The sequence below is a fragment of the Strix aluco genome, chromosome 7 (genome assembly GCF_031877795.1).
Source record: "Strix aluco isolate bStrAlu1 chromosome 7, bStrAlu1.hap1, whole genome shotgun sequence".
Taxonomy (NCBI): domain Eukaryota; kingdom Metazoa; phylum Chordata; class Aves; order Strigiformes; family Strigidae; genus Strix; species Strix aluco.
In genome coordinates this window covers 38,384,272-38,396,286 of record NC_133937.1, presented here as the reverse complement: position 1 = coordinate 38,396,286, position 12,015 = coordinate 38,384,272, and the positions used below count along the sequence as shown (strand labels likewise).

The 12,015-nt window shown below is 39.7% G+C and overlaps 1 protein-coding gene across 1 annotated transcript in view; it reads left to right on the top strand.

Moving 5' to 3' along the window:
• ADAM12 (ADAM metallopeptidase domain 12) overlaps window positions 1-12,015 on the top strand; it is a 185,170-nt gene that overhangs the window by 105,116 nt on the left and 68,039 nt on the right. The window contains exon 5 of the mRNA XM_074831520.1: window positions 1,750-1,826. Within this exon, the coding sequence (XP_074687621.1) occupies window positions 1,750-1,826 (77 nt within the window). The remainder of the gene's footprint in view (window positions 1-1,749; window positions 1,827-12,015) is intronic.

Below are 12,015 nucleotides of genomic sequence, written 5' to 3'. Positions count from 1 at the left end.
GCAGCAGCAGCCTGTATGGGGCAAGATATCAACTTGCCCTCCCCGTTTCACTGAGGAACCACTTAATACTGGTGATACTAAGCCCCAAAGACTGCCTTCTTAAGAGCTCTGAACGGCACCTCTGCCTTATACTTACTTCAAGTGACGAGAATAAACCCATTTTATTTTTGGTTTTAGACTGTTTCAAGGTCACTGTATGAGAGTCAGTGCTGAGGTTGTTTTTTCTTGTCTTATCAACTGGATGCATGTAACTGATGACATTAAAATAAAGTGAAAAAGTACACTCACACTGAAAACTTTGATGTCCATAGCAATTGTGATTGAAGCAATCATGGCAAAAAAATTGTCTATGACTGCCTCCCTTCTGTTGTGGTTTTATCCTTGGTAATGTGTTATTGACTCTTTATGAGGACTGATGATAAAAATACCCAAGAGTAAAACAGTATTACCCTGTTTCTGTCATTCCTTTCACTGAAAAAAGCTATTGAGATTTGTATTTAGAAAGTCAGATGTTACTGTTCTGTGTTCAGTCGCTCATGTTGGAAATACAAATGCTCTAAACAAGAATTCTTCATGGTATAACCTTATTTGCAGAAAATTCATATCTGAATTGTGTCATCTTGCCCAGCATTTTCATGGCTATTGCTTTCTTTAACAAAATCAAGGTGGTCTTTAGAAGTCTGCTATGTGAGGCTTTGAAAGTGAAAGCCATGCCCCAAAACTGAAAAGGTTAATTAATGCAGCTAGATGGATGTGAATGAACCAAGTAATAAAAAGGCACGGTGAGATGACAGTCAGGTTGAAGCGTGAATGATAACTTTCCTTTGCACTAATAAGATAGGAACCTTTTACAACAGTGTTTTCAGTTTCCAGGTGGCGTTCATAGGAGCCATGAGAAAAGAAATGCTGGACGTGACACAATCATTGCTTTCCAGCCAGTCACATAATTGGGAATGTAATATAAGCTTTAGTCAACAATAAAATTAACCTTGATTCCAGACAGATATGTGTATGTGCTGAGAAAGTATCTCTGTTGTGGGTGCCTTTTGCAAGGAGTGGATTATTAAGGAAATACAATAACCTAGCCACAAAATGAAATTGGATTGTTGCCTCTCAAAACAGAAGACCCTCTTATTCTTGGTTGTTCTTAATAACATACAGCCACTCAGTTGGGTAATTCAATAAAAGGTTTCCTTTCCAACCTGTTTCCCTTCCCCTTCATTTGCTCTGTGATTTTTTTCCAAACTATAGGGTTGGGATTGGCTTTTTTATACTCCTTTTTATACATAGCTACCTCTTATAGACATATATAGATATAAATGACCTTAAATAGAAATATGTGTCTCTATAGAAAGTAGTAAAATGTGTCAGCTGACTTGTTCATCTGACTAATTTTATAAAATATTCCATATTGTAGCTTTAAATAAAATAACACAGAAAAGGGTAGTCAGTCATGCAATTTAACCACCATTGACCCTCTTTAAAAAAAACCAACACAAACCAAAAAAAAAAACCCTCTCCAACCCTTTGGGGTTTATAAAATGCCCAAGGTTTCCATATAGGAACCATTTGGACTGTTAAGTACAGTGACTATTTAGTGGAGCAGGAAAGGTGCTGTCAGTGTGTTTCTGAATGCTGTAACCTGAAATTGATAATCACTTTGAAATAAAGGGGATGGGAAACCATGAGAAAACTATAGAGCAAAAACCATTTATGACTACTGAATTGTTATCTCTTTTTTGCAATCAGGGTCACTGCTATTACCACGGCAATGTACAAGGGTACCCCGACTCCTCAGTCAGTCTCAGTACCTGCTCTGGACTCAGGTGAGTCAATATTTCAGTAATACTTGAGCTCCTTAAGAAACCATCCTAGTCATTGTTGAGTTCTTGTTTTGCCTTTTAATGAACGTATCAATATCTTTTTTTCAAATGTTGGTGCAATCTCTGTAAAAGCATTTTCCCTTTAGTTGCTCTGAAGAGAAAAAAAGAAATAGATAATGCAATTTGGGGGTTTTCCACGACGTCCTTCTCTCTTGCTGCCCATCCTTATCTATATCCTTTAGCAGCAGTGCAGTGCTTGGCACAGTTTTGGGCTGGCAGTGCCCGGTGGCCTTCCAGTCCTCCTTGTCCTCAAAGCTGTTTCAGCAGTGATGGCAGGACTGCTTGCAGCTGCAAACTGATGCATCGTCCAGCAGCCTCATCATTAGGAGAGCTGGCTTTATAAATAAGGCTGTGGAGCTCAATAAATTGTGTCCATGGCAGGTATGATGCTCAGCATTAGGATTTTAGCCACTTGTTAACAGAAGAGTAGCAGATTCACATTGCTGAAAATGAAACCTCTTCAGAGTTTGAGAAAGGAACAGGCTGACAACATTTTAAATACACAATGGACACAGTTCAGGAAACAATTATGTTCCTTACTTGGACAATCAGAGACTGGTATTTACTCACAGAGCTGTTCCAAATCACAGTAATTAACTGTAAATTGGCTCTAGTGCTCTCCCTGGAAAACCCAGTTTTCCTGTCAGATTTCCAGCTGTCTCAACCTTTTCTGGGTTTGTTTAATTTATCTACAAACAGCATGAGTAGCTGGAGTCTTTTTCCCTTGATTTTGCATTTTGTGCAATAGTGGTAATATCAAGGCTTTTATAACAGAGCTCTAGAACAGACAGCAGCAGAGAGAGCAAACAGTTTGTTACCAGGACCCCTCTCCCCATCAGAGGGACCCATTTGCTGTAGTGGGTGGGATTCCTGTGGCTCATTCCCACATGGAGAGGAGTTTTATGGGTGCTTCGGTATGTATCTGACATCTTCCACGAGTTTACTCTGGTTAACCCCTTGCATGGACTATGCAGTCTGCGTTCACCAGTCCTTCTCACTGTCTGTAAAAATATAATGCAGTGCTGTTGGTATTTTAGTTGAAGGGATCACATTGCTGCAAGGTCCACAGGGAAAATTTGCACCATGTGGGACAGGGTCTGCACCAATGTCTTGTTCCAGAGCTACCTAAGAAATTAAGAACTCTCAGGAGAAATTACTCTTCTCCACGTGAAAAACATTTTCCTTCTTCTCTAATGTGCTCTTTTTCCAATTGTTGAGCTCACAGAGTGCTTTCCCAGTTTTAGGTAGTCAGGTATGTCAAGGAAACATATGCTAGCAGTGACATTTTTCTTTCATCTGGCACTATTGCAGGTAAAACCCCAAAGTGCAAGCTGACAGTATTAGGCTTCTTCCTCATAGGAAAAATGTAGCAGCATCTTTTTCAGTACAAAGTTTCATAAGCTTCCCTGCCAATGCATGTTTTACTCTAGTAGGAGAACAACTGAGGATGTATCTCAGTATCTGTGCCCATTTAGCTGATGCATTCGCTGCTGAGGTTGGTTAAGAGAGCATCCATGAGTGAGAACAGTTTGTGATAAGTGTGCCTGTTGACTTACTCCACAAAACTTATTTCACAGCCTGATAGTCAATAGTAATAACTTCCAGTCATTACCTGTGCTTTATCTGAGCCAGCTATGTCTATTTGAAAGGCTTCATAATGCACTGTCAGCTCCTTGAACCATCCAGGCCTTCTTATGAAATCTGGTTAGGAATAGAAGGCCAGGTGGTGTGAAATCCCAAGTAGTTGCACTGAGGTCCTGAGAACACTAAGCATCTTCCAGAATCAGGCCCACAGGTCATCATATACCTCTGCCACCAAAACATTATTGTGGCAATGGGTCCCTTGAGAATTTGGGTGGAAAGATCTAGTTGAAGATACCCCTGCTCATTGCAGGGGGGGTGGACTAGATGACCTTTAAAGGTCCCTTCCAACCCAAATCATTCTATGATTCTATGATTTACTGCACGTGATCCAGTCTGAAATAATATGAGGCAAAATAGGACAGTTCAAAACTACTTCATGGCTTACTTTGCTGGCAACTGTACTAGTATTACAGTTTGAAAGAATAGTTTGGATAGGATAGGATAGGATAGGATAGGATAGGATAGGATAGGATAGGATAGGATAGGATAGGATGATGTACTTGCCCACCAACTTGCTGGAGTAGGGACTCTTGTTTCTCCATGGCAGGATAAAGACTGCAAGCTGCTAGGTAGAGACATAAGACATCATGTGGCCATGGAGCCCTGGGTGAGGACAGTCCCTGGAGCAGCCGTTTCACTTGAAGCAACCAGTGGAAAGCAAGATTGGTCTCATTCTCAGGGTCTGTTCCTGGCTTTGTGACAGTTTCTAAGTGAATTGGACAAATCTCTCTGTCTCAGTTTCTCCATCTGTGAAATTCATTTAATGATTCTTACCTACCCCACACAGCTGTTGCATGGGGCTAAAGTTTAAGTGCCTGAAAAGTATCTAATGAAAGGAAGTGCAAGCTGTTTGCTCACTGAAATCTCAGAGCATGAATATCCTCCCATTCCTACGAGACAGGCACCTCAGGCATTGTTCCAGGTGTGGATAGGTAGGGACTGTGTCTTTTCCCCCAGATTAGGAGAGTTCATTAAAAGACATGAAACTAGTCATAAAGAATAGGTTCCACGTTGTAGCATGCTCTGAAGCCCGGTGCTCAGCGGTAGTCACAGAAGCAAAAAAGGATCATAGGAATTACTGAGACAGAAATAGAGGATAGAACAAAAACCCTCATTACCACTTTATAAATCCATATTGCACTCCTCTTGAATTCTTCATGTAGTTCTTGTTTTCCCATCCCCATCTCAGAAAAGGAAGCATTATATCCAGAAAAGGTACAGAGAAGGGCAAAAATTATGATCAAAGGTATGGAACAGCTTTTATCCAAGGAGAGAAAATAGACCAGGATTTGTCACTTTTGAAAGGAAATGACGGAGAAAAAGGGTATGATGAAATGAGGTTGAATGTCATGCTGAAGAGGGGACAATTGCTGAATATTGTTTGTAACCCCAAAATTAGGAGACATCAAATGAAACTTTAGAGCAAAAGAAAGTACTTTTTTATTCACTACATAATGAAGCTGTGGAGCTCACTGTCACAGGTGGGTGTCAATATAAAAAGTATCAGTAGATTCAAAGAAGATGAGACAATTTGGGGAGGGGAGCTGGGGGAGCCTCTCCAGGGCTGTCAAATCCAAAGATGCCCCTGACAGTCATGCTGTCAGAGCTGGGGGTACCAACTGGGGTGTGCTTGTTATGTTCTTATATCTTACCCCTAAGTATCTGCTGTTGGCCAGGGCCAGAGACAAGGTGCTGAGCTGGAGCAGCCTTACTCTGACCTACTGCAACCATCAAGCTCTTACTTAGAGTGCAGCCACATGGTTGAGCATTTGAGATGTGTTATTAGTTTGTAAATATGACATGATTACTCTATGATGAGCTACAGAAATAATCAAGTGTGAAATCTGCAAACTAAGGCAGGTTTGACTAGTTTACATTTTTCAGGCAGATAGAGGGGGTAAGATGGAAAGAAAAGTGAGAAGTAGACTCGGCTCTCTTATATGCAGACACTCACATATTTCAGCTGTGTTACATCCTCTCAGACATAACATTCGAGTGCCTCGCTTCACGTAGGATTACAACGGCATAAAGAGTTGGATTGACGCTGATAGCTGCCTAAAATGCAGGTTACAGGAGAATATAATCATGCTGTAATCTGTATCCTGCTGGCTCCTCCGGAGGAGGAAGAGCTGAATGGCGGAGAGAAGACAGTAAATGCTGAATGCACGAAATGGGAACAATGGGCAATCAGGGTTTCCGGCACTTCCATCTGGATAAGAAAACCAATTAGACCGTCAAAGCTTGTGGGAAAGTGAAGGTACGACAAAGTCAAGGCATTTCCTTCCTGTCCTCAGGAAATACCCTTCTGTTTATCAAGCTCGGAGGCTCTTCAATTTTTAGCAAATAATTTTGGCCTGGAGCCACCACACACATCTTCTGTGATAAATTTGTATAGACTTGAATGATTTTCCCCCTGTTACTCTCTCTGCAAGTGCAGAACCTAGCAAATACACACAAAAATGCAGCCTGAAGAAGAGCACAATCTCCATGGTCCAGGGGCTGGCAGAGGATGCTGGCACGGGGACGTGCAGCTACAAAGGCATCTTCTCTGGTGGGGGAAGCTTGAGAAGGGCTCTCAGAAATGCCTTGGTAGTTTAAGGATACAAATCTCACAGGAAGCCTTTTCTTTCTGCAACACCAAAATTCTCTTTAAAATCCTAACTGCTAGATAAATTAACACATACAAAAAATATTGTCATTGTCCAACCTCATCAGCAACCGAAAGGTGCTCTGTCCACAGTGACAGTGCTGGGGATAGGGCCCCAGAACTGAATAGACAGTCATTTTTAATGGGATTACATAGGTATGCTCCACGAGGCTGCCAGTACTAGAGCCATCCATTTTTCAAATGGTCTGGCTGAACTCACTGCATCCCAGACACAGTCAGCTGAAGAGGGGATTTAAATATGACACTCCAGACATCGGCTATTTAAAAAAAAGGAATGGAAGTAGGAAACCAGTGAGAAAAAAAATCTAAATTCCTCATGACTCCTCAAGCATGATTTCCCCACAGAAGGGGAGTTTTCATCCAAAAAAGAAGTTAGGAGAAAATCCCAGCTGAGAAAAGCACCGTTTTAGATGTGTGCTTTTTCTCCATACTTTCTGAAGAGCTTTTAGTTCATATAAACATCTCGCATGGTTTGTAAGTTATCTGACCGTGAAACTACTGGAGGTTTTCGAGTTTAACGTTAGAAAGCATTCAGCTTCTGGGGTCTCATAGCTTCTGTATTCTGACTATTCAAGTGGGAAACAGCTCCTGGATCACGATCACCTCTGTGATCTGAGATGAACGTTATGTCCATTCTTTGACAACTGTGCACACTGTCCCCAGGTGCACAGTAACCCCCCAGACATCGCTGCTACTGCCAGGACAAGCATGAGACATGACCTGTACCTGGCTGTTTGAGCCTGCCCTTTCTCCATCAGATCTGTGTCTGACAGCACTTAATTTAAAAAAAACCCAAAAAACTAAAACAAAAAATATTTTTATACATTTTGTGACTTGAAAAAGCATCCTATGAGCCTTAATGTGAAGTTCAAGTTTGAAGCAAGCCTTCTTTTATTGTTATGCCATTTGCTGCACAATGCTGTAAAATGTGCTCACTAAATTGGCACTGATGCCAACGTCTCCTTCCTTCTTCATTTTTCTCTGCTTTCCTTGGTCTGTCTTGTCACCCTCCCAGCTGAGCTCACATGTGACACTTTCTCTGATAACACAATTACTGTTTCTTGCAACCCAAATGCTGGACATGAAATTGCATTATCACTTTCAATTCAAGTAACTCCCTGTTTAAATTCCAGGCATCCAAGTTGCAGACCAATATGTATTCACTCTGGACAAATCTGTCTTGCACCGAGAAAGGATTAAGTGCATGCTACAGTAGTCTCTGGGTATGACTGCATTTTAGACACTGTGCTATAGAATTTATTTTCAGGTTAATGAAAGGCATTGGCTGGAATAAAACATATTTGAGTAATGATGTGTCTGTGTGAGAACACCTCTACCACTACTGCAATATGTAAAACCAATAATGCTACTGCTTTAACCTCCCTTTGAGATGTTGCCCCTTGTTGATTTGGGTCAGACTTGTTTATTTTAATGGAATCCTGATGTGCAGTATAGTAGGATAACGGTATTACTTGGGTCTTGTGTGATGCTCTTCATCTATAGATAATTATTGTATGTGGTTACTAAAATTTGTCCCATTTTAAAGGTGATGCAGAAAGAGGTGAATTGCCTGTCCAAGGCTGCCCAGGGGCAGTGGTGGAGACAGGAGTACTTCTGTCTCTGGAGTTCAGCTCCCATTCTCTGCATTTCCCAGTCCTTTAAAGTTAAAGAATAACCAAACCATTTAGAAAATATCTAAAGATGACCTATCCCATTAGAAAAACAGTCAGTAGATCATCTTGTTCATTTATCCCAATAGTATTCATCTGTACTTATTAAAACAGTCTAAAAGTGAAGTTTTCATTCACTGCTTCATTTTTCTTCCTCTTATGTTTCTTTGCCTGCTTACTTACCTGGGAATTTGTTATACAGAGCCCTGAGAATGTCGAATGTATAAGAAAAATAAATAAAAATGCCCTATCACTTTACAGATCACCTTCTGATGTCATGCATGTTGAGAAATACTGCAGTGTTTCTACTGTACCTCCATCATGAGCATCATGAGAACAACACTCCAGGGCCACAAGGCTCCAATTCTGTTATCTATTCTTCTAAAACTCTCATTGAAATCACTGGGATCAGATTTTTTTTACTTTTTAAGCTGTAGCATTAATTATGAAATGAAGGTCCTGTAGGTTTTTAGGTGGCACATGAGTATTGCACAGTCTTTCGCTGTGTCTGTGGGCAGAGACAGACTTAATGTGAATATGTGGTGTGTAAACATGACAGCCCTCTATGGTCTAATTAATTTCCTACAAACTGAAAACATCTACATTCCTCTTCCAGTGGTAATAGAGCCTTTATTATTATTGTTTAGAAATGAGTGTAGCTTTGAGCTTCATTAAAACCAAATGTTTAATTGCATTCATGGATATCAAATTTATTGATTTACTTAACTTTCCCTGTATAGTACAGCAGAATAATATATAACAGTTTCATATAATGCTGTCCTAGCCAAGTTTTACTTCAGCATCACAATTTCTCAGACAAGTATGCATTGATAGTTTATGTTGGCAAGGCCTTTGCTTCTGCTGACAAGTTGGAAAAGAAAAATCCCATTTATATTTTGAGATTTCCTAAAGCCTGTTGATTTATGAAATACGACTGGTCTTGCATTAGGCTTGTTTTGGTTTTTCTTTTTCAGAGAAAAAAATACCACATTTGACTTTATCGACAATTTAAATAGTGGAATTATTCCATCAAATTCCATTTCCCTAATTGAGAGGTTCCTGGCAAGTTAAACAGCAATTAATAACAACTTAATTATTTAAGTTATGTTTTAATTTCTTCTTCTTTGAGATTAAGAGAGTTGTCCCATCATAGGCCATCTCATATACTCATTCCCCATGTATCCATATGGCACATAATGGTGTAGGCAACACAGTAGGCAATTACCAATGAGCTGTTCATGTTTAGAGCTGATTAGCAGCAATGTGGATGTGGTTTATTTGGTGCTGACCACCAGACATGAACAGGATTCAAACCCTGTTGAGAGGTAGAGTAAAATATTCCCTCAAGCTCAAGACCACACTGAAACTGCTTCCAGTTGGCTTGGAGCCTGTGAACTGATGTCTGGACATGCTGTATGGTATAGATTTTTTTTTTTTTTTTTTTCCTCTGTCTCTGCTACCAGTGATGAAAAGGACAGCCTGATAGTTTTAGATAGGGTTTGAATTGTCTCTTGTCTTTCATGCCTGGCTCTCATTTGCAAGATCTTTCTGACTTCTCTGCATCAGTAGGGTTTGGGACTGGGGAAGACACAGATGCCATGAATTAGAAACCTGGGGACCAAAAAATGTATACTTTATATTGCATTTTCCCCAAATATTTATAACCTTGGGAATTCTGGTAGTCTTTTGCCTGGTAGAGGTAATGGTAGAAATCCCACAGATTTCATTAAAAGTTGGTCTTAAAGAATAGCCACTTCTCAAGTACTCACAGAGTTGCTGAAATCCCTTTGAGGTTCCTTGTATACTTTTTGGTTGGGGATCTGTAGTTTAATATACTATTTGCCACATTGGAAAATATTATATAATTTAACATTAATGCCTCCTGAAAAATGGAAAAGCTGCACCATCTTGTTCTTTGGGGAACATAGGCTGACTCAGGAGCGTGGGAGAACCATGTTCAAGAGGAAGACACTGAAATAGTCTAGGAATAATAGTGGCTTTTTTGAAACACCTGACAAAAGTGGAATGAAAAAGTAGTTATGGATTTATTTTATTTGCATCAAATTCTTAGTACTGAATGACTGGTAGGTATTGTTCATGTAATCCTGCCACACCAAAAAAAAAGAAAGAAACCATAGCTTTTGACTAGTTATATTTTTAAGGTGCTGTGCTTGGCAGTGATCAATGGGGGGAAAATGCAATTGTAGGAAAAGAAAATTAGTCAGAAACAGAGAGCTGGCCAAGAAAATTCATACTTGATATTCATTATCTTATTACAGATGGTCACAAGCCAAGTGCTGATATCCTGTAGGCAGCACTCAAAGGATAAGTGTGCATTAAATGAAAAATATTTTTTCCTTTATGCTGAATATGCATGTTATTTTTTTTTTTTTACCATGGCAGTGCTTCATATGCAAAAGTGGAACTGTTCTTAAAGGCTCATGCTGTCACTTGGGATGGGAGGCTCAGTGACCTGAGCCTCAGTAGGCATCTCAGGCTCTTGCATGCTCTAGAAAATAAAATTAATCACTCTGGTATCTGATCATTTGTCCATATGCTCTGCAGCTAAAGAAAATGAGGTGTAAAGAAATGGTTATTTAGTTATTTTAGACAGTAGCTGGGTATACAAGGGATACATTGGAAACCTGGCATTGATGTGGTCTGTTTTGGCTATGAACTCTTGACAACAAAATGCTGGATCTTAAGGAAACAAAAAAAGAGAGCTTTACCCAGTAAATGGATACTACTAAGTCTCTCCCTTTCTAGCGTAAATTAAAGAAAATGATTTAAGTCCAATTTTTTTTAAAGTTAATGTTCTAAGCAGGATACAGTTTAGCATTAAAAATAAAACCCTTCATGGTTTTCTGTTGGTTTTGAGTTGTCTAGTAAAGGGAGATGGTCAGGCTGGCCCATTTCAAACAGTGACTAATGGACTTCTACCTCTGTTGCTGGTTCCAACTGCCTCCAAAATTAAATGATTAATTGCACAAGGGAAAGACAACAATCCTTATGTGATTTTGCTGATTACAGAGTTGCTGATTATCAGAGTAAAGGGAATATGTTGTCCTAGTTTCCTAAATTCTTCAAGGAATGAGGCAGATCTGAAAATAATTTAGAACTGCAGGGTGTAAGGTTACTCAAATCACAGGGTGACCTGCTCGGAGGTCCCTCATATGTCATGCTTGCCATCGTGTATCCTGACTGTAGCTACAAGGGTTGCAGTGATAAATCAGTCTTGCTTTTCCAACTGTGATCCATCATACACAGCATGGCTGTGCGATGGGTAAATAATAAATCTTACCTGATTTGCCAAAGGTACTAACGAAGCTACAGATGAATTATCAGCCCCTGATTCTTGGTTCAGGTCAGTAAAGCAGGATCCTGCAAATGCTGTCGCACAGCCTTTGATATCATGGGGTTTGTTCTTTTTTTTTTTTTCTTTCTCTTGTACTTCTAGCTGTTGTAGTTAAAAGTAAAATGGTCATCTGTTGGCTTGGCTGAACTGATGCTAATGATGTTTTGTACCAAACCTGTGCTGTCAGCTTGGAATTAAAATTTCAGTTAACTGGTTAGGAGGCCAAAGGCTTTGAGTTTCTTCATCATATCTTGCTAAGAACAGCATAGCTAGGGCAGCTTTTTTCTAATCATTTTACTTTTTATTTTTAAACCAGTCTTTATGGTGTCATTAACCTGCTTCTGGGTCCTTCCTCTATTTTCTTTTTTTCTTTTTTTAGCTTTATGCAGGAGAATTGTATAGAGACATGTATCAGTCTCACAATGGTTGTAGTATCTTACCTTTGTTGCAGTACAGACAGAAATAAAAAGAGCAGACACTTCCTATACATCAAAAAGACACACTAATAAAATACAGCCAGCTTTGGGCTGAAAATGATTGCTGTTTAATAGCATATAGAGCAGTTTAGAGGAGGAATGGAGGAAGAATGCCTTGGCCAATTAAAAGTTTCATGGAATTCCAGGTAGGTAGACTGTAATTATTGCTGCTGAACCTTTGCCAGTGCTTAGGGATTAACGCCTTCATAATTTAAAGACAGGGGAGAAATTAGTAATGCAGTGCACTATTCAGTGTAGTGTCTAATTGATGAATGCTTACAACATGCTATAAGCAAATGCTTATCCTTAGTTTATAAAA